We start from the raw sequence: 22,205 nt of genomic DNA on the forward strand, positions 1-22,205 counted from the left end.
GTGTGATGCTGTCTGTGCGTTATCTGCTGCCTAAATGAGGGTTGTCTTTTCCCAGCTCAGGCAGCAGGGCTCTTCCACCCTTCCAGCGACCGGGATCTGGCATTCACGCGGCTACAGCAGGGCGCACGTCGAGTCTCCATCGGATCCTTGTGCTGGGTCTCCCACAGCCCCTCTGCTGCTGCTGCTGCTCCATCATCACCAAACGACCCCCAGCACCGGAGAAGAAGAGGCAGAAGAAGAAGCTGAGATTTCCGTGCCATGTGCACAACGACATGTATGTGTGAATTCACGCGGTGACCGGCGGACAGCGGCGAATGGAGCGGCTGTCATCAAATTCCTGAAGACGCACCGATAGAGGGGAGGCTGTCGTGTAGAACAGAGAGAGAAGACCTTCATACGCATCAGCAGCCAATCCGAGACATTCATTTTGTCTTTTCTTATTATTGCCAGTGAGAAGGATCAGTGGTCAAGTGTCGCTCTCCATGTCAACCATAACAATGGGGTAAGTGTGATTGTTATCCCGCAAAGGCTTGACTGTGAGATCCATTCGCCACCTCATCCTCTCTGTATTCACATCAGCTGCATGCGGCCGCCTCACACCATATGAACTTCCCTGTCATGGAAACCACAACATGCATAACAATATAATAACGCGGGTGCATATGCGTAAAAAAACCAGGCCGTCTTTACACGAGGGCTTGTGGCGGTTTCACATTTGCCAGGCGTGTGGCTTAGTAATGATCTTGTCATGGCCTTCATGTGCGGCACAGGGTAACAGCTGATTCTGATGTGTATCATGGAGGAACTTGTATCTCTACCCTCACAATAAGATGAAATACGTTATGATGGGTAAAGTAGAAGCCCACCTCAGGATGAAGACAAATGCAGGTGGAGAAGTTCCATCATCAAACTTTTACCATCCAGATCTGCAGTGAGACACTCCAGGTTGCCTGTATAGGAAAGTTCAAATCGGAATTTACAATCTGAATTCCTCACTGCTCCTTATTTATTTTTGCTGCCTTGTAGAACAATAAGAGAATGGATAAATATGCTGTTTTTTCTAGGCCTCTCTGTCCCATCGTTTACTCCCCACCTACATTATAGACAGTTATGTAATTCTGAAAATAGGCATTTGAAACACCAGCATCTCCTCCTCATATATTCTCACGTAGAGAAACTGTGGTCTGATCTTCTGTAGGATCCTTGTCCTGCTCAATAGGGAAGGTCTGCCAACCATATTGTCAAAAGCAGGTAAATGGTAATATAGCTACAGTGCTGCACAAGGCTCCAGCGACAGAAAGTGGCTTCCTGTCTCTATGGCAGCAGGGTGACCGCTGCCGTACACATCCTCAACAAACAGACACCCATCAGTGAAGTATCTAGCCCGGTGCGCGGCGCTGCTCATTTGCATGTCCCCTAACCCTGAGCTCAGCGGTCCATTCCCCCCACCAAGCCTGCCGTTCATTAACAGCTGTCGCCTGCAGTTCATTGTGATTAATTGCGCGGCAGGAGGTTAACAATATGGCACAGGCATGGTGTGATTTCAAGGCATCAGCCGAAACTCCTGCATTAACTATTTACAATACACTGGAGGCCTCTCAGGCGCCCACTCTGCCCTCCTACAGTGTGGGCAGCACACATCATTCAGCAATCTCCCACTCAGCCCCAGCTCTCCACTGAGCTCCGCCACACCGGTGACTAACTTACTGTTATGCAACTGACTCAGTGACTCAATTGATCCACAGCGGATTGAAATACAGACCGTGATTCAAAGCACAAAGCTGAAGTGTGAACATGTGCAGGTGAGATGAGAGCGAACATGAAGTGGGTATGTGCAGGACTGCTGTCTTGCTGCCTGTCTGGCAGGAATGGCACTAACACACAGATCGAGTCATATTTCACACACGGCCTCGTGGCTCAATACCAAACCGCTTACAGGTCTAATGGTAACGACAGGGAGGAGAACATTAGTGTTATGGGATGAGAACAGGAGATGCCTATCAACACTCTCTCTGGTGCGCTCTCACTTCCTCTGGCAAATACAATCAGTGCTCAGATGGACTCAGTTTCTCTCCCTGTCTTTGCTCGAGTGTGTGGGTGTGTGAGAAAGAGAGTGAGTGTGTGGTTTACAGGCACATTTTAGGTCATCCCTGTAGATCTGGGCAACAGGGAGCTTTCTCATTAATTACTCCTCTCTACCTTAAATAAGATCTACTGGCTGTCAAACCTGTTGCCGTTGAGTTCAAGAAAAAGACAGGAAGGACAATTTCAAGAGAGTGGAGGAGTAGATTTGGAGGTGGCGCGGGAAAGTGAGATCTCCTGAGATGTTTCATTTTGCTTTAGTTTCACCGGCAGCGTCTGTAGAAACGGGGGCAGCTGCATAGTCGAGAGGACACACTGAAGTAGAAAGTCAAATGCAGCATGTGAGTGTGCGTGTGTGTGTGTGCGTGTGTGTGTGTGTGTGTGTGTGTGTGTGTGTGTGTGTGTGTGTGTGTGCGTGTCTAGCTGGTTGACTCAAAGCCAAGTATTCACATCTGTGCATCAAACCCATGAAACCCAGGAGGCTGCTATATACAACACTTGTTGGAACCTCAGGTGTGTGTGTGTGTGTGTGTGTGTGTGTGTGGGTGTGTGTGTGTGTGTGTGTTTGTGTTTGTGTTTGTTTGTTTGTTTGTGTGAATGCCCTGTAGGCAGCTGTAGAGACTTGTTCACAGATCAATATCAGTGTTAACATAAGTATAGTTGAGGTGAGCACCAAAGCTCAACATAGTACAAGTTTTCATAGATTTGACCTCTTTATCCATACAATTTTACAAAGTCCATTAACATCCCGGACATTTTTCTTGGGGTCTATTTATTTGTTAAAAACTATTCACAATTAGGGCTACTACACCCAGACAAATTCGGACATTGTTTCTGACAAGATATGTGGGAGCAGAACTATCTCAAAGTCTGGGCAAATCCAATCACTGGACACCACGAAAAGTATGTGATAACGTTCTGTGTACTGACCCTTTAATTCAAATCACACATCAGCCAGTCTGTCTTTATATCAGTCCACCTGAAGTGACCATTCCATAAATTACCCCAAGTGTCATTTTAGAAGATGGGATCAATTCCTTATTGCGTCGCTGATGAAGTCAAACTAAAAGCTGTCGACCACAATTATAATAAAACATTAGAGGACCATTAAAAAAAATATCTCAGTTTTCCTACAAACAAATAATTTCACGTTATATAAATAAATAAAAATAGTGGATAGTTTTACATTGCTGGATGTTAGGATAAGAAAAGATAATGTAATGTAAAATAATATAACGTTACATTGCGTTATGTTACGTCACGTGTTACGTTACACTTAATACTGTGAAGTCGCAGCAGACCATGAGCCGATGTTACGGCTCATGAATGGGATTTGCTACTTTATGTACATTACATTACGTTTTGTTACTTTATATTATATGACATTCAATTATATTATTATGTGTGCCGGATGGTGCGCAGTCCCTAAGACCCTTAGCTGTTTGACATTGTACCTTTCTGACAAATAGATCTCAGCATAATTTAAGAAGCATAAGGTAAAGCAAGGTAACGTAATGTTAAATAATGTAATGTAAATCAGTGTTACATGGCATAACATTAATTTACCTTACCCTATGTTACCTTACATTACCTTACCCTACGTTACCTTACCTTACCTTACCTTAACTTACCTTACATTAGACTTTCTAATATGACCAATAGCTGTTTGACATTGTACCTTTCTGAGCGTATTGATCTGAGCAGCACACAGCCACAGTTCATCTAATTGTGTGCACCTCTCAGTTTAGAGCTTCCCACTTCCTTCATCTTCTCCTGTGCGAAGATGGGTGGATTCATCAACGCTCAATCTTCTCCTACATTCATCACCTCCTCCACGTTCCTCCTCCTCATCCCTCCCTCCTTCTCTCACTTCATCACTCGCTCTGATTCTGCCTGCCCTCTCTCTCTTTCTCTCTCTCTGTTTTAACATTCACGTTCCATCACCTGCCCTTGTGTGACGCTGTACACTCTGCATACTTAACACCTCCTCCTCCTCTTTTTCCTCTTCCTCCTCCACACTTTCTCCATTACCTCTCATTTGCTCCCAACTAAAACCACCACTTTTCCTACACTGGTTTCCAGCTTCAATTTCCTCTGTGTCCTCCTCTTAATGCAGCGGGCAGCGATAGTTTTCAAATTCCTACTCTTCACGCCTCCTTCATGCACTGATAGAAGTTAGATAGCTTTTTTATCTTCCTCTCTTCTCCCACATGCTAGGGCTAGACATCATTGTTTTAGTGTGAGAAGATCAACATGGTCTGAGTTGACCCCTTTTTGGATTGCATTGCACTTGCAGAGTCTGGTTGACATTTCACGTTATAAAAACTTGCTTTTAATGAGGAAAATACACACAGAGATTATCTTTATTCAAAATTTGTAAGAAGGTAGCATTCATCATTTCGTTATGGAAGGAGTTCCTCTTTTATTGGAGTGTGTTTTGACTGTTCACTAGGAGTAGATATTGCCTATTTGACAATTGATGGGTTTCATTTTTGAACTAAAGTGTTTGGCTCAGGTGTTTGTGTAAAAATCAAAGCACACAAAAACGCTGTTGTGTTTGGTGCACACACACACGAGAAGCTCAACATTTTACCACAGCTCCATCAAATTATGCAATGAAGAGCGACGCCGGTTGCCAAGCGGCTATTGCACAGATCATACAGTGAGGCCGTGGTTGTGTGATGTGTGCCGGGAGAGAGTTGAAATGACTCACAGTTCTGCCACTTACGCTGCTGTCGATGATTATGATAATTCACAAACAGCACTCCACAAGCAGCTTTGTGGGACGGCATTAATCATCCCAGATTCACTCTCTGCCTTCCCATACTCCTCAAATTCCAAATCATTCTGTCTCTTCCTGCCTATAACTTCCCTCTTTCTGTCTCTCTCTCTGTCTCCATGTTTTTCTTTCTTTCCCAGTCTTGGCTAATCACACTCAGGAGGGGTGCTGCTGCTGAATTTTAATATTAATTTATACAGCAAGCCTTTTGATGTCCCCCATCACCCCCTCAGTGCAGTGTAAGCACTTCTCTATCTCCTGCTCTGCCAGCACTGCCAGCCCAGAATATCTCCCTCTGCACCCTGTGCTTTGAGTGTGTGTGTGTGTGTTTGTGTGTGTGTGTGTGTGTGTGTATGTGTGTGTGTTTGTATGTGTGTGTACTGACTGTAGATATTACCCAAGAAGCTCCTACAATACTGGAATATATGAGGGCACAGGAGGAGCAAACCACTGAGCAAGGGATAAATGGACGAAAGAGCGAGGGAGTGAAGGTTACATGTGAGTGACGGGTGATTAAGATTAAGATGCATTTATTCGTCCCAAACACATGCACAGACATGCAAAGGAACACTCATGCAGGTAGGGAAATTTAATCTCAGCTTTTTACCCATCTGGTGCAGGACACACAGAGCAGTGAGCGATCATGTACGGCACTCGGGGAGCAGATGTTGGGGGAGTAAGGTGCCTTGCTCAGGGGCACTAGACAGGGTAGGGAGACTCTTGGATTTTTGGACAGATCAATCCAGGTTCGTCTTTTGTTGTCTCTCCGTGAAGTCGAACCAGAGACGAACCAGAGACCTTCTCTGCCCATAGTCCAAGTTTCTACCACTAGACCACCGCCTCTTGTTTTTTTGGTCAACAAAAAAACAAGAAAACGAAGATGACTCTTATACAATCCCCAGCAAACACACATCAGGGTGAGTCTAAACTCAGGTTTAAGTATCACACAAAGGTCAATAATGAATTAAGTCAACTCATCTGAACCCGTCATGGAGTTTTGATCTTCTTCTCTTCACACATATACTCACATATTTGCATTTATACATATTCATAGGTTCATCGCAAGGATGTTTATGCATTGTATGTGTGTTTGTGTGTGTGTGTCTGCAACTGCAGCTCTGTGGGGTGTGTCTGTGGTTGTTAACCATGGCCTACTCTCTATATTTAGCCTTGAACCCTCTCGTTTCCCCCCCTGTGCTCCCGAGAGTGACCCTCACTCAGAGCTGCAGGCATTCCCATATCAGAGCAGTGAGAGTCGAAGCTGCCTTACACAGGGAGAGGGACTTTCTGCAGGAGAGCTGCGCGCACTGAGTGTGTCGATTTGAGAGATAATGTGTGAGCGGACGTGTAGATTTAACATGTATGTGTGAACTCTGCTGTAGTTCAAGGGTTCATTCAGCTTGTTGTCCTCGTATACAAGACTATGAGTGGGAGCAGTGGTCCTTTGACAGCCTCTCTTCCCGTGGCGTAACTATGGAGGATTGCGAGTTGGAAATCCGGTTGCCAGGGCGATCTGACTCCCCTGTGGGCCACAGGAGGTCCGATGGCGGCGGCGGTGGCGGCGGCGGGTTTGGTGAGACGTTGGTGCTGCGGCACAAAGAGGTTCACCACTTTTTCTTCGCCCCCTTCAGGGAGCAGCCCATCTACAGCACGAGGGCCCATGTCTTCCAGATCGACCCCAACACCAAGAAGAACTGGCTGCCCACCAGCAAGCACGCTGTCACGGTCTCCTACTTCTACGACAGCACGCGCAACGTCTATCGCATCATTAGCCTGGACGGCACCAAGGTGAGCAGTTGATTCAGATTTTTACAGTTCACCTTGCACACACACACACTTTGTGTTATTTTCTAATTTCCACCAGCTGGCATGGTCCTATTAAGATGTTCCAGATGTTTCTATATAATCACCTCATCACACATCAAAAATCATTCCAGGAGATTTTAGAGAGTGCTAATGGTGTTAATAAGCTCTGCACTGGAATCTAATGTGCAAACACATCTCAAAAGAGGTCAGTGTTGCAGCCCAAGACAGGATGACTCGTGTTTCATCCTGTGCCTGCGTGCATCTACTGTATTTGTGCATGCATGTCTTAATGTCTCAGGTTATTCTTGTTAGAAATCCAGGAAGGATATTTCTGCTGGGCATGGTGTGATGGAAGATTTTTATACTGGGACGGACCAGTCACACACCGCCAGATATGGAGACAGGGAGGGGGGAGTTTAAATGAGAGAAACAGATGATAGAGTGAAAAGGATGAAGAAGTGTGAAGCCAGATAAGAGTTGATCTTAATAGTTTCACTTAACAGCCATAATATTTTAACTATCCAAGGTAGACTTACCACAGGCTACGAGAAACAATGTTATATGAACCTGTAGAAGCCAGGAGTACATATGATATCTACTGTGTTTTAAGACAAACATGTCTTATTCACGATGTTAAGGAGAAGTCCTGCACTACCCACAATCCTCGGGTGTAATAGTGACGCCTCTGATTGAGGGAGCTCGCTGTTACCATGGTAATGTTTAATGCATCTTTTAAAATCGTGTTGGCTACGCAACGCTCGGATCGCTCAGTCTTTTGCAACACAGCATTAACAAGGTTAAATTCAAGAGGAAGTGTTTGGAGAGGGATCATTTGCAATGGTACATGGGACACGTAGTTCCTTCTTTGTTTTTTCCAATATTTAGTTTTGCTCCGAATCACATGATTTATGATCATGTAGTAGCTGTTCGGCCTGTTTTTATATAAGGATTTTCTGAAACGCCAATGGAGAAAATGTATGACAAATTTACTTCTGGAAGCAGAACCGTTGCGCTCAATAGACACTTGATCCCTGAATTCCACACATACTCTCTGACTGCTACCCTGCTCAAAGTCATTCTCGCGTATTGATGCCAGCCAGAATATCAGCTATTACACAACACTGCTAATTGATTAGCCATTCATTTGTTCTCTACTTGTGATACATAACAAAGGGAGTTGACTGTATGTAAAAGGTTTTTGTTTATGGAAATTAAAGGATCTCAATACCCGGCGACTTTTCCACAACCTCGTCTTTTGCAATGAGGAAATGAAGAAAACGAGACGTGAATATATACTTTCCGTCATTACTTGATTTAATTTTTTATGTGCCGATAACAGATTGGTGATCTAGTGAGTATTTGCGCGAGCCGGATGTTTTACTTGTCAGCCATTTCCTTTTCCAGTTTCGGAGTTGCTGGTAGAGTTACCAGCCACTCTACCCTCTATGTGTATCTCTTTAAAGTTTGTTGTGTCGTAATGATGCTGCATCACCGACTCTGCAGCTCAAGGCTTTCAAAGTCACACTCAGCCGCCCTCTGTTCCCTTCACAAACATGGATGTTATTGTGTTGGTGGGCGTGAGCCTGACGTAGACCTGAAGCTATATAATTACTGTTCTCTCAGGCCTCCTCCTCCAAACATGCATAGAAGCACAACTCTCACAGTGCTATTTGTTACAGTCTATAAAACCACAGAAAATTTTGTAAAATTCTCAACGCAATAACTCAGAAGCCCCTGGTGATGAATTCAGAGACTTTGCTTTGTGTATGATTTAGTACAAATTCAAAATTATCCAGTTAGCAATATTTCTTCATAAATAACTGAGCAGAGAGTTATCATCAACATTTTTCAAATAAAGAAGATAGTTATCGATTAATTGTCGCACACCAACATGTGTGCATTGCAATAATACAGTTAACAGAATACATGTTAAGTGTGTTGTCTCTGTCTTGCAGGCAATAATCAACAGCACCATCAGTCCCAACATGACATTCACAAAGACCTCACAGAAGTTTGGCCAGTGGGCGGACAGTCGGGCGAACACCGTCTACGGCCTGGGATTCTCCACTGAGCATCATCTAGCCAAGGTGCCACATGCACACACACACACACACACACACACACACACACACACACACACACACACACACACACACACACACACACACACACACACACAAACACACACACACATCAATCATGTTGGCTTCTCTTTTCTGCTTCTCCCTCACTTTGAGAGGAAGACGTGTTAACTTTCATTTTACTCTAGTTGCTATAGTTTCAAAGTATAGAGTCTGCGTGGCAGTTTGACGTGATGTTTTTTTTTTCCTGTGTGCATGTGTGTGTTTATGAAAGTATTAATATATGTGTGTGTGTGTGTGTGTGTGTGTGTGTGTGTGTGTGTGTGTGTGTGAGTCTGTGTGTTTGTGTGTTTGTTTGAGTAGGTGTTGGATTCTGTCCTCTGCAGTATGATTAAGCTCTGTCGTGAACTGAGGAGGCTCACAGCATCCCCACACATTTCACACACACACACACACACACCAATACACTCATATTAAAAACAGATTTCATATTATACACTGGACATGATGGGTGGAGTCAGTGATGCTTCAGATTTAAAGGGACAATCCACCAATTTTACATATTGGTTCATACTGGTTCAGTCCTTTAATGAGAATTGTCTTGTGATCTTGTGCATTATATATATATATATTATCGTGTTTTTATAAACAAACCGTGCCAAAAGTGCCTGGTAATCATATTTAAGGTTTAGTTTAAATTGAAGCTTCCATCATCGCCACACTCCTGAAACACTTACACTGAGAACTACTGGGTTTATTTCCCTGTACCAGACCTATTATATTGCACTGAAGTGAAATGATATTGAGTTACTGATTGCAGCATGGCAGACACAGGACTGGCTCCATTAGAGCTGTCAAATCTCCTCACCACTCAATTCTCTTTACATCTGTATGTACTGGATAACTCTCTAAAACTGTTGGAGTGTATTGTTGGCGACGAACCACGCCCTGAAGGGACATCAGGGATGTTTATATTTGCCCAAAGCCCCTCAGCTGAGCTCACCTTACCTCTTCAAGCTCACTGGACGTATCTTTGCATCCGACCAAAATAACCCCACAGATCAACTTCAGCAACCGGCAACTATACTCATTAAAAGGAAACTATACGAGGAAACGGCAGAGTGGCACAGTCTTCTTTGTTCAAGTGTGTGTGTGTGTGTGGGTGTATATGTCTCTGATAGAGAGGTTACTAACGGTGACCTAGTTAGCTCACATTTCAGCTTGGGCATTATGGGTAGGGTGCCATCTTTTCTAAGTTCAACACTGGGTCGTTATTGGCAACAGATTCTCTCCGTCCTTCGCCTTGCCACACAGTTGACCTATTACACACTGATCTGCATATGTATGTGTGTGTGTGTGTGCATGTGTGTGTGTGTGTGTGTGTGTGAACATATGGCTTGACTGAACAGATTAAACCTCATTTGAATTAAAGTCCATACTGATATCTGTCCTCTGTGACCAGTTTGCAGAGAAGTTTGCGGAGTATAAAGAAGCGGCGCGGCTCGCTAAAGAGAAGAGTCAAGAGAAGGACATGGCCACGTCTCCTTCTCAGGTACGTTCACTACACGATACCCTAACCCTGTTGGTTGTAGTTGTGGGTTACTTCCTCTATTTCATACCGTACTGTGAGAATAACCCATCTCCCTATGAAAATATATGTAAATGATCTTAATCTACTCCACAGCCATTGATACCCACCTTCTTAATATGACAATCATGCAAAGTTAACTGAAGTAATTCCCGGATCTGCCTGTTTATCCGGTTCCATTCCAAAATTAAATGAATTTTTCCTTTCCCCTTGTCCAATGGAAATCTGTTTTTGTGTAATCTTGCTTACAAACAAACCGATATACAAACCAACCAATGAACAAATTAACTGTGGTGAAAACATATCTTCCTTGGTGGATGTAACAAAGCTGTCTGCGAGCTCACCATAGTTCGGTGAACATAATTAGCTGTATGCTTGCTGTTTGTTTCTGTAGGGTAGCTAATAATGAAGTGTTTTAGGGCATGTAGATGTGTCTGAGAGGAAATTAGCTTGTTTCAGAGGAGAATCCCCAGAGAAATCTCTTCTTTCATTTAAAGGCTGCTAACAGGCTTCATGTCCTCCCCTGTTCATTATGTAGGCAACAGGAGCCACCCCCCACCACGCTGCGGCCTATTACTTGTGCTATCAATGCGGCTGCCCACGTGGGCTGAAATGCTACAGTACCTTTGTGCTTCCCCATGGGAGGATGTTTTTTAATGAAGCCAAGTGGACAGCTTTGCTCTCGTCGGGGGTCGAAGGCTGCAAGTGTGCACGCTGGCCAGCGCAGCTCGCGTGGTGCTGGAAGAGGAGGGACTGGCGTTGCATTGTGCAGCCTCCCTGCTATAAGCCTGCAGCAGAGCACTGAAGCTGTCTGCTCTGTTTCACCACTGAAAGCCAATGTTTCACCCACATGCCTGCTGGCTCTTTCTAATCTCCCCATCTTATCTTTCTCTTCTCTAAAAAAAGAGACGAAAGAGAGGAATTGTTCCGATGAAACGAGTCGAGAAAACACGAAGCTTAATTCTATATGCTGGTCCCAGTGGGCCAGACCCCAGAGGAAAATGTGTCCGGAACAGATATTAAATGGTATATTAATGAAGGTTGAGTGCAAAATGTAGCGCCCGCCATAATCTTTCTCTTATCTCGCACTTCCTGCTTGTCCATTAGAGACGTAGAGGCAGTGTCATTGTGCTGCTGCATTATGCCTGAGCCCAGAGTTGTAACAGCTTTGTTTTATGTAGGCGCAGCAGCTAAATGATTTGTCTCTCGTATAATTCTGTGCTTGTATGGGATATAAAGATAAGCATTAATCTGCAATTTCCCACTGTCATAGTAAGCTATTTAACGGCCTATAGGCATGTGGAACCACAGCAGTAAGAGCTCTATCACTGTGTGAGACACACACACAGAAGATTGTTTATGTATGAGATTCTTATTTTTATCTTGTCGCCATAATTATTATACATTTTGTATTATTACCTGTGAGTTAATCATCATTTATTGGGTAATTGTAGGTACAGTCCCTCGGTGGCAAAGGGCTGAAAAAATCTGTCGACAGAAAATCCACATCAGTGTTGATAATTCTGAGCAAGAACAGCTTTGATTAATGTCTCAAACCTGAGGATTTTAGTGTTCTCTATTTCATGTAGTGTTTTAATCATTTTAAAGTAAACTAAACTCTCGATTTAATTATGAAAAACAATCCACAAGTGAATCACTAGTTAAAATCTTTGCTACTCCAGACAATACCGCCCGTCATTATTCATACTAACTACAACTCTGTTCTTATTCTGTGTAAAAACAAATGACTGTTCCTGATTTTGGTAAATGCCCCATCTCCTGTTCGCCTGATGCTGTTGCTCTGGATCAGAAACCAGACTCGACTGAGAAGAATCTAATGTAGCAGATGTAGAAGCTTTCGTGAACTGACTGGAGGTTTAATGATCACTTTTTCACACATATATCTATTTACTGAAGTTGCCAACATGAACCCTAAATTGTTAAAATATCTATCTCTTTAAAACTTTTCTTTCGAAGGTTTTATTAATACAAACATTGCAGATATGTGCTCCACACAAAAAAAGATAATATGACATTATACTTAAATAAAGCAGTAGAACATACATATATCGTGTATAAAAATAAAACATAACATAAATTTACAAAAGGGAAAACCATTTTTTTTGCTCAATAAAAAATCATTGCAGATTTCCCTAGTTTTATTTTCTATACGTTTTAGAGTCTTCATATTTTCTTTGAATCGACATAGAAATCCCTTGAAAATTGAGGAACAGAACCCCTATGTTTTAAATGAAGTCAAAGTTATGGTTCGCTCTTTAAAATGTGTAATAAATTGTACTAGTATGATTGAATTCACACAATGTATAATATTTCAATCGAGTCCAAATTACACTTGAATGGATGCTATGGTAAAAAGTGTATAATAGATTCTGGTTTAACGTTGAAGAATTTGTTTTCAACAACTTTGTTTTCAACAAAAACTGTACTTAGATTAGTTGGATATATATTTTGTGAATTGATTTCACATTTGAATCCTGTCTTGGGTAAATCTGAATAGTGATACAAGGATTAGGGCTTTTCAATTTCGTTAGGCATCTTAACTGACAGTAACAGCTGAACACCTCTGTGTCACGTGCAGGAGTCTCCGGCTGGTGAGCTCTCGTCACCTTTGACACCACTGACCCCGCCCATGGAAACCATCAACGGCACAGATGACATCTGCGACTCAACTCCCAACTCAGACAGTCGCCCAGAGCCGTCACAGAACGCACTGGCCTTCACACACAGGTACATCCCACAGCATGGTGCCGTGGTCCCAGTTCCGTGCTGTCATGGTTACTACAATAGAAATGTTACAGCATTTACTGTCAAATATCACACACACCACACACTTTTAGAATAGAAGATATAATAGATATATAATAGTTTCTCTCAGTTTTTCCATATTTGTGAAGTACAGAGGGGCATACCTCTTGCGTTGCCTGGACGTGTGTGTGTGTGTGTGTGTTGCATGTCAGCATGGTTGTGGACTCCCTCTATTTACGGCTGCTCTCTCGTGTTTTTCCTCTCCAGGGAGCAGTTTAAGACTTGTCGGGTCTGCTCTTTCTGATAGGGATGTCGTTACAAGTCCTGACAACCTCGACATCATAACTTCACAAAGCATATGACAATAATAATATGACATAACACAGACAAATATGTTCAGCCACAAGCGTTCCAAAAAAACAAAAGCCTGGTCGCAGGTCAGTGAGTGGGAGAGTTATGCAAAACCTGCAGCTCTGCCTGGTTTTACTAACTGATAGAAGCTCCGCTGAGGAGGGATATGGGCGCAATGACATTACAGGACTATTTCTTGAACGATATCGGTGACACTCACAATGCTTCACTTCTCGTGGACCAGCAAGACATGAAACTAAGTGTTTCTCAGGAAGGAGGAATTATTTGTTGAATCTGAGCCTGCTTTTAAACTCACTTATTTGTCATGTTTGCCAACTGCAATGCAACGATATCTTATAAAATTGTGAATTCAAAACTTTTGACTTTTATGATGTTTTATGCATTATAGAGTATGTGACCTCTATATGCATGCGGCACTACTGTTGTATACATTACTTGTGTCTATGTGTCCTGTTTGCACAATGAATCTGGAAATGGATGATTCCTGTAACTTGTGACTGTCAATACTGGAACTTCACATACAGTAAATAACAATAATAATAATAATAATAATAATAATAATCAACTTGATTATTTTCCTTTTATATAGCACTTTTCAAAGGTGTTCACTAACAGTAGAACAGAAACATTAAATACACTAAATTATGTAAGATAAGGGGGTCAAAGTGCAATGTAAATATTTGTATCTGTGCATAATGGATTTTTGAAGAGGTGTGGCTGTGAGGTTCATCACTGAAAAAGGTCAATGACGCGTTTATGTAAGACTTATATAACACACTGTGGATAGTGGGTGGCAGAGAAAGACCAAGACAGACAGACACCAGACACACAGTGTGCGTGTGCGTGTTCTTATGCGTGTGTGTGAGTGGGAGTGTATGTGTGTGTGTCACTAGATGTTTAGGAATCTTATGTACAGACTTTATACAAAGCCCCTGTCTTTCGCTTGTTCTTCCCCTTTCCTGTTTCTGACTCACATTGCTCACAGCATCCCCACACATTACACATTATACACAAGCACACACACACACACACACACACTGTAGGGCTTGGACATTAAGTTTGAGTCATTTCAGTAAATTAAGTGATGTTTTTTCTCAGGAAAGGGAATGTTATATCTCCTGTCTCTTGTAGTTGACTGTAAACCTATTTCAAATTTTACAAATCTTCTTTTGTAAAATCTCTGTAACTTGTGCCATTTTGATCATTTCTCTTTACTGCGATTCTTAATAATTAAAGATATCAATCAATCGCTTAATGTATTATCTTTCTTATTTGGCTAACTCTTGGTGTTTGAGTGGAGAACCTTTCCATCTTCAATATTTAAAGATCATTTTAGAGACCTATAGAGATTGACTGAAGTGCAAATGCCTAGAAATCCCCACCGCTACATCACAAACTCTGTGAGGCTACAGAGATCTGTGCAGAGAGAGCAGGATGTAGAGAGGACACCCACTGCCTGCTGCAGCCTTGCTGCTGATATGTCTATTAATGCTGCATGCGTGGGAGAGGGTCGACTCTCAGCATTTGCGATGGCAAGTATGGATGTAACAAGCAAACCTCATTCTCACATTTTCAGATATTTTATCCTTTCTGCTTTTACTGTGGCTTCATCATCCTCAAACTGTATTTGGTGATTTTTTGTTTAACAGTGTGTAAGCATGTTGTTTGATGGCCAGAAGAAAAGAATAAAACCTTTTGTAGTATTTTTTTTTTGTGTTTATTTGTACACATCTTCAGACACACATGTAGAAATGCCCCTGAAAACAGAAATCAGGTGTTTTGTCTCTACATGACGGTCTCAGTCGGTCTCTCTGTCATGTGTCTGGAATTAGCTGAGGACTTATCCCCACAGCGTGTACACCAGGCTGCTGTGTGGGCAGGTATGAGTGGGTGCAGAGGGCAGAGGAGGAGAGAGATCTGTATGCAGGGCTGTGAGAGGGGATTGTGTATCGCAGGATGTGGGCGTGTTTGGCAGGTCTGCAGTGCACTCGTTTTGAATCGTTGTCAGAATGTGATAAGACCTTTAGTTGGGGCTGGCTTGGCTGCGTGTGAATGGTCTTCTAGTGGTGGAGGATGTAGGCTTCTGTTGGCGGATTCGCTCTGGGCTTGTGTGAACGGGGATGATGCCGATGTCATGCGTCAGGATGCCGCCTGCATCCTCCGTTCCTCCGGTGCTGCCATGGCAACTGCTCTGCCTCCCTGCCTCTTGAAGGGAACCATGATGAGAAAGAACCTCCCTGATAGCGCGCGCTGGTCAGCAACACGGTAGAAACACGGAAAACTGTAGAAAATCTTTTTGTGTCATACAAGTTGATGCTCTGTGTGTTTGTTTGCATTTTATTGAGCCTGGGAGGAGAAGTATTTGTCATTGTGAAAAAGTAAAAGACACTTAACAAACTGTTGATGTTTTATTCATTGAAGGTGAATTAGCAGGGTGTACAGTATATACAGCATTAGAATAAAATAAAATAAAACAAATAAAAAAAGGCAGAAGTTTCATTAATCAGATCAGAACAGCTGAAAACACATAACTTTTGCAACTTCTGCATTTGATTTGAAACTTTTGATTTTTACAGTCTGAGACTTTAAAGTTTTGAATTCCTTTTATTTTAAACATGGTGCAAAAAGTGTTTAATAATTTCATCCCGGTACAAACAGGGACTTATTTCTCCCTTAGTTCAACATCGCATGCTTTGCTCCAAAATGGCTATAAATTGAAAAAAAATGATCATAAACAGCAACTAAAAATAATCCATAGCTAATAAATCCTCATGATAAATGATTGTTGTCTCAATAATCACATCATCTTTACAAAGAGAAGTTCAGCGACACAGCAGCAGCTAACTTACCCTCCACGTCTCACACACCCTCCGCTCTGCTCACCCAGCATCGTGCTCAGGTGCCCTCCTGAAACCTCTCAGCCAGCCTCATTTAATGGAGACGAACGCCAGTGTCAAAACTTCTTGAACTCTTTCCTCTCCTCTAATTCTCCCTCTGTCGCTCTCACTCGTTCTCTCCGTCCGTCTCGATCTGCACATCTTGACGTCTCTCCTGCTCTCCTGCTCTCTGAGCTGCTGTGTGGGGTTTATACATTGGCGGGGCTGCATGCCTTGGTGACAGCATCCCTCCATGTGTGTACATGTGTGAGTGTGTGTGTGGTTGTGTGTGCATGTGTAGGATGAAGTGTCGTTTCCCTCCAATGCGTCACACACGCAGACACACTTGCACTCACAGAGGGGGTGGCTGTTGTGTAAGAACTGAAGGCGCTGTGGGAGTCCTGAGTGAATTAGATCTGGGCTTTCTCTCTTTTACACTCCACAGAGTGGGTGTTATGGCATAGTGGAGAATGGCTGCAGTGTTTGAGCGTATATACATGTGTAGGTTCCATGAGGGGGCAGAACAAAAGTGAAAACACTCTTCTGGGTCAAACACATAGACTCATCACTCCTTGAACGAGCTCAGCTTGTTTTTTGTGTTTTCCTGTGGACGTGTTTGCACCACTGTGAGGGATTACTGTGAGGCATGTGGGAGTAGGAGCTATTTTTCAAAGGTACTTGACTCCATGTCAGTACTCCACAACATGTAGATCTCTGAGTAATTCACCTGCCCAGGTCAGACATTATATGAGAGTCAGAGCGGGCTTTATATAAAGCTAAATCAATGCCTGCAATGCTCTGATCTAACAGGGGAGATGCACAGTGGAAGCATTTCTCCTTCATACACACATATATCAAATTTTCCAGCCTTTTTCTCCCCCACACATGCCACACATCCATCTGGAAATTCAATCACTTCTTCCTTATCTCTCATCTAATTTCCCCATCTGAGAGTAGCTGGACCAGATTAGGCTCCAGCCAGTCTGAGGATATAATCTCAGATTACAACTCATGTGGCAGACGGGTGCTTTCACAGCTTCCGTCCGGGGAAGTGCCACCCTCCTGTCTGAGTGCCCGCTGCAGCCTCCGTCAACTTTCAGTGTTGGAGGATGGATGGACGGATGGATGGACATATTACTGGATGGTTCAAGACTGTTAACACAAAGCGTTTGTCTGGATGGATGGATGACTGAATGTCTGGATGGTTGGATGGATGGATGACTGAATGTCTGGATGGTTGGATGGATGGATGACTGAATGTCTTGATGGATGGATGAATGACTGAATGTCTGGATTGTTGGATGGATGGATGACAGAATGTCTGGATGGATGGATGAATGGATGGATACTTACAAATGAGTGTAGTTCTAATACAGTATTTGTGTGAGGTCTTGTTAAAAATGTACCTTCACAGTCACCACTTGATGTTGTCAATTCAGATCAGACATCACAAATGTACACATTTACACAGTTATATACATCCGACATGAAACTATAATCACTTATCATTTAATGTTACTGTTGTGGTAACCTGACATCTCTCTGTGTTTTCTGCAGCCCCGCCATGACAAAACATTGGGAGGCTGAGCTGGATGCACTAAAGGGGAATAACGCCAAACTAACGGCAGCTCTGCTGGAGTCCACAGCCAACGTCAAACAGTGGAAACAACAACTGGCTGCCTACCAGGAGGAGGCTGAGAGACTACACAAACGGGTGAGGGAAGGGGCGCGGGAGTGCCTGCTGGCTTTCATGTGTGATACTTTTCTTTTCAAAGCAAACAGGAGGGATCATTTGGAAAAGATTGTGTGAAGTCTAGATGAGAGGATGGGAGTCAAAAGAAAGAGGAGAAATGGGTGTAAGCAGGAGGGGGAGTAAAAAGAGTTTGTCTAGATATTAGAGATGCGTCACTTCACAATGTCCATTTCCTCCTTTTAGGTGACTGAGCTCGAGTGCCAGAGCAGCCAAAGCCCAGCGATCAAATCCCAGAAGACTGAACTCAACCAAACCATAGAGGAACTGGAGAATACGCTAAGGGATAAAGAAGAGGTGTGTGTGTGTGTGTAGGTTTTCGTGTGTTTGTGTGTGTATGTGCATGTTACACATCCTTATCATCTATTTACTGTCCTACAGGAAATGGAAAAGTTAAAAGAAGAATTGGAAAACATGAATGACCTGATGGAGCAGAAAGACACCCTTACCCAGAAACTTGAGGTGAGTGAAATGAAACTAAAGGTGGGACCACATTTATCAAAAAAATATTTGATTTCAGTAATTACAAGAACTTTTACTTGGTGGTATGAATCTGCCCTGGGACTTAGTAGGTAGGCCTCACATTACCCACCTAATAGCATAAATATCTCATAGACACTGCCTCTGTTTCTCCAGGAGACAGATCTGCGCAGTCGGGTGCTGGAGGAGCAGCTGGCGGGTGCAGAGCAGCGGCTGGAGGAGAACCAGGAGGAGCAGGAGAATTTCAGAAAGAGCCTGCGGACGCTGCTGGAGATGCTGGACGGCAAGATCTTTGAGCTGACGGAGCTCAGAGACACCTTGGCCCGGCTCATAGAGGAGGCCAGCTAGAGACAGGGCTGCCCGATCTTCACAGACAGAGCCATATGATAATTGACACCCCCAACTCAACTGCATCAATCCCACCGCACCATGCCCAAATTCTCCTACACCCGACACACACTAAGACTGAGACCCTGCACTGCCCCGATTCTGATTTTGCTCATAAAAGGGCAGCTAACTCCCGGTTTTTAACCTTGCAGGCACCGAGCTCCAACCAACCACAGGCACTCCTGTCGTTCAAGACAATACAGGGACTACCTCATCTTGGCCTTCTGATTGGCTGGTGTAGGCGTAACCTTGGTTGAATTTATCCTGTCGGTGAGATGCCCCCCCACACACAAACACATGCATATACATGCACAACACCTCACTCTCACCAAGAGTTAACTTGAGAACTGTGCCTCAGTGCCATCTGCTGTTTGTCTGGGAGAGCTGCACCACAGATTGCAGCATGACAACATCTCTCTCTTATACACATGCACACACGTGCACACACACACACACACACACACACACACACACACACACACACACACACACACACTCCATCGCTAAACTGCCCCCCCACAAGGGGAATGTTGAAAGTCATGTGGAAATAATTGCCGTTAACACTCTGCGAGAACTGCGCCAAAGCTGCCAAATCCCCCCGAAAATATTGTCCTCTAACTAGCAGCTGCTTTGATCCAAAGTGACTTACTGTACAGAGAAGTGCTGAACACAGAGAGTCCCACGTTTGAACTCGGGCTGCCAGCGGAGTTTCACTGGAAACAGAATTAAAGGATGGCTCTGTGTACCAGCCTGGACACACAAGGCTTTCTCGGAAACAGAGCTTGCTTTATGCTTCTTGAGTGGAAATGTAAGACTGCTATGTACCCACGGCCTATTTAAAAAGAAAAACCCAACATGATGGATAGTGTTCAATCTTCCAGAGGCATCGCTCGTGCCACACAGTAATTTGAATGGGCACGCGCCCTTTGCTAGATTTGATGTGAGAATTCCTGTATCCAGACTGCTTCCACCGTCTCAGACAAGTGACCTATCTTCCTGCCAAGCTCAGTGTGGTGTGTGTTTCTGAACAAGGCCTGACCTTACAACATAACGTGTGCCTTCAAAGCGCACGCAAGTGGACACGTGTTTGTATAATTTGTGTGTGTGTGTGTTTTGTGTAGTGAGAGGAAGACCCTGTTCTTTTGTTTTCTTTTTGGACATCAAGGCCGTTATACACACACACACACACACTGAGCAATACCAAACAGGCTCTATAAGACACCTCTATCTCATTCTATCAGGTACTCTACTCAGTGGACTCATGCAGATAAAGGTCAAATGCAGCTCAGTTGATCGCCCCCAAGTCCGACAGAAAGTGTACAACCGTTGACCGCGAACCTGTGTGGCAGCCCTGTCGAAGTAGTGCGTCGTGAAGGGCCTACAGAGCGTCATCGACATGTTCGTAAATCTCCACCCTGAAGCAGGCTACAGATATTCACTCCTCACCGGGTGAACACTAAGAACTGTACGCAGTTTCTATCCATTTTGTTTTATACATAGAATATAACACTGATGATATAATTATAGAACTATATAGGACAACTTTCTACTCATGATGGCATTGTAAATGAATGGACGAATAACACAAATGCAGTAACACCCTGCCGCGGCTTATTGTTGTGTATTAACCAATGGAAAAGTATTGCCTAGTATAGTAGAGTAACCCTCCTCAATATCTGTTTAAAATGGCATAGCAACACAATGTAAACGCAGTGTTAAATGTTCTGTACAAAAAAATATCCACATATAAAGCGGCTCCAGTAACAGTAAAATCCAAAACTGCATCTTTAAAAAAAATCACGAGAAATTCTAAAACGCTATATGCTCATGTGAAATGCTGCTCATCCTGCCTTTCAACTGAGCACCCTGTTTACACTGTGTTATTACACTATTATAACTCCACTATATACCCAGAGATTTAATCATTAAGTCCTATAGCACAGCAGAACTCTATACGTAAAACATTAGTGTAGTTAGTGACACAGCAGGTTAATACACTGGAATAAGACCCATGTAAAGGGAGATGTTACCTAGTTTTTTTTTTCTCTTCCTGGTTGAACTTTGACAGTCAAATGTCAGAGATGGAAAACCTTAATATTAATGCTGTTGTTAAATGAATGCCTTTGTACAGTAGTGGATAAGAAGCTTTTCATTCTCCTGTTTTGTAACTTATGGTATTTAAATGTAGGTATTATGATTATGATTATTATGATTACTGTATTTAGAGGTATGAGAAGACTGGCAATATTTTTGACTATTTAAAGTAATTTTGAACTCATGATATTAAAGAGGTACCTCAGGCTGAAGATGTTCGTAGATTGGTGAGACTTGTGTGTATGCAGGTGAAAGGATTTTACTTTATTTGTATTTATTTGTATCTTATTCAATGGCATGGTCTTTCAGTTTGAAAGCAGGAATAATTAATTACCTATTCAGATTTGGTAATGCTTTAGCTCAAAACCCGCACTCAAGTAGCCCCTGCTTTTGGTTTCATTTGCGCTCAAACTGCATTTGCACTCAGATCTTTGGTAGCTCAGGTCTTCAGGAATTCTTTATTCTGCACAACAAGTCTGTCAAAATTCCCCAACCAATAGAGCGGGAGTGCATGAACCCCGGTTAAGTAACCGCCTGTATGGTTCTCTCTCAAATTAAAAGAGTTGAGTGAGGGCAGGACAATTTCACTTGACAACACAGAACATGCCATTCTATTGTTGGGGAATTTTGACAGATTTGTTTCACAAAACAGGCCGAGAACAAAGGAGCAGAGACGCAGCAAGTGTGAGGAAAAGAGCTGAAGCTGGAGCACAGGAAATCCAAATAGCTGAATATCTGAGTGTAAGGACACAATTTGAGCACAAGCAGAGCGAGTGTTATGGGTGTATTTGAGTGTGGGCGCAGGGTTTTGGGCAAAAGCATCACTAAACAAAGTCAAGCGCTGCTCTCAAACTGAAATACCACACTCTGGAATAAAAAGCAAATGCTGATGGAGGCCGATCAGGAGACCCGCCTGGTGGTGCTTCAACCGAGCTCAAGCCTTTTGTTGTGTTGAATTTGCCTGGGCTGAGCAACACACCCCTGTGGACAAAGTAATGCTATGTTTTGTATTCAAATACATTGACCGCAGAATTCAAGCTGTACAAATCACTTTTTGTTGTTTCTTTTCTTTTAAATTAAAAACACATTATTCAGTCGACCGTGATGGAGACAATCTTCACAAGGTTTTATTCAAATGCAGGGG

General features: G+C 43.1%; 1 protein-coding gene across 4 annotated transcripts; it reads left to right on the forward strand.

Moving 5' to 3' along the window:
• Nucleotides 1–56: 56 nt before the first annotated feature.
• homer1b (homer scaffold protein 1b) lies at nt 57–22,173 on the forward strand. Of its 4 annotated transcripts, XM_062382107.1 has the most exons (9): nt 57–502; nt 6,493–6,649; nt 8,623–8,754; nt 10,211–10,300; nt 12,936–13,084; nt 17,908–18,064; nt 18,287–18,397; nt 18,482–18,562; nt 18,737–22,173. In XM_062382107.1, the coding sequence occupies exons 1-9, from the start codon at nt 483–485 to the stop codon at nt 18,926–18,928; spliced, it is 1,089 nt and encodes a 362-aa protein (XP_062238091.1). In that variant the 5' UTR covers nt 57–482; the 3' UTR covers nt 18,929–22,173. The 4 variants fall into 4 exon arrangements, with proteins under 4 accessions (XP_062238091.1, XP_062238090.1, XP_062238093.1 ...); XM_062382106.1 differs by lacking the exon at nt 57–502 and having other exon boundaries at nt 6,121–6,649; XM_062382109.1 differs by lacking the exons at nt 57–502; nt 17,908–18,064; nt 18,287–18,397; nt 18,482–18,562; nt 18,737–22,173 and adding an exon at nt 13,370–15,045 and having other exon boundaries at nt 6,121–6,649.
• The last annotated feature ends 32 nt before the right edge of the window (nt 22,174–22,205 follow it).

The sequence above is a fragment of the Platichthys flesus genome, chromosome 3 (assembly GCF_949316205.1).
Source record: "Platichthys flesus chromosome 3, fPlaFle2.1, whole genome shotgun sequence".
Taxonomy (NCBI): domain Eukaryota; kingdom Metazoa; phylum Chordata; class Actinopteri; order Pleuronectiformes; family Pleuronectidae; genus Platichthys; species Platichthys flesus.

What these genes read in the sequence shown, in the direction of transcription:
- homer1b (XM_062382106.1), top strand. Translation starts at nt 6,224, where the DNA reads ATGTGTGAACTCTGCTGTAGTTCAAGGGTTCATTCAGCTTGTTGTCCT. An exon ending in CTGAGCATCATCTAGCCAAG is followed by an intron (nt 8,755 to 10,210) that starts GTGCCACATGCA and finishes CTCTGTGACCAG; the next exon opens with TTTGCAGAGAAGTTTGCGGA. An exon ending in TGGCCACGTCTCCTTCTCAG is followed by an intron (nt 10,301 to 12,935) that starts GTACGTTCACTA and finishes TGTCACGTGCAG; the next exon opens with GAGTCTCCGGCTGGTGAGCT.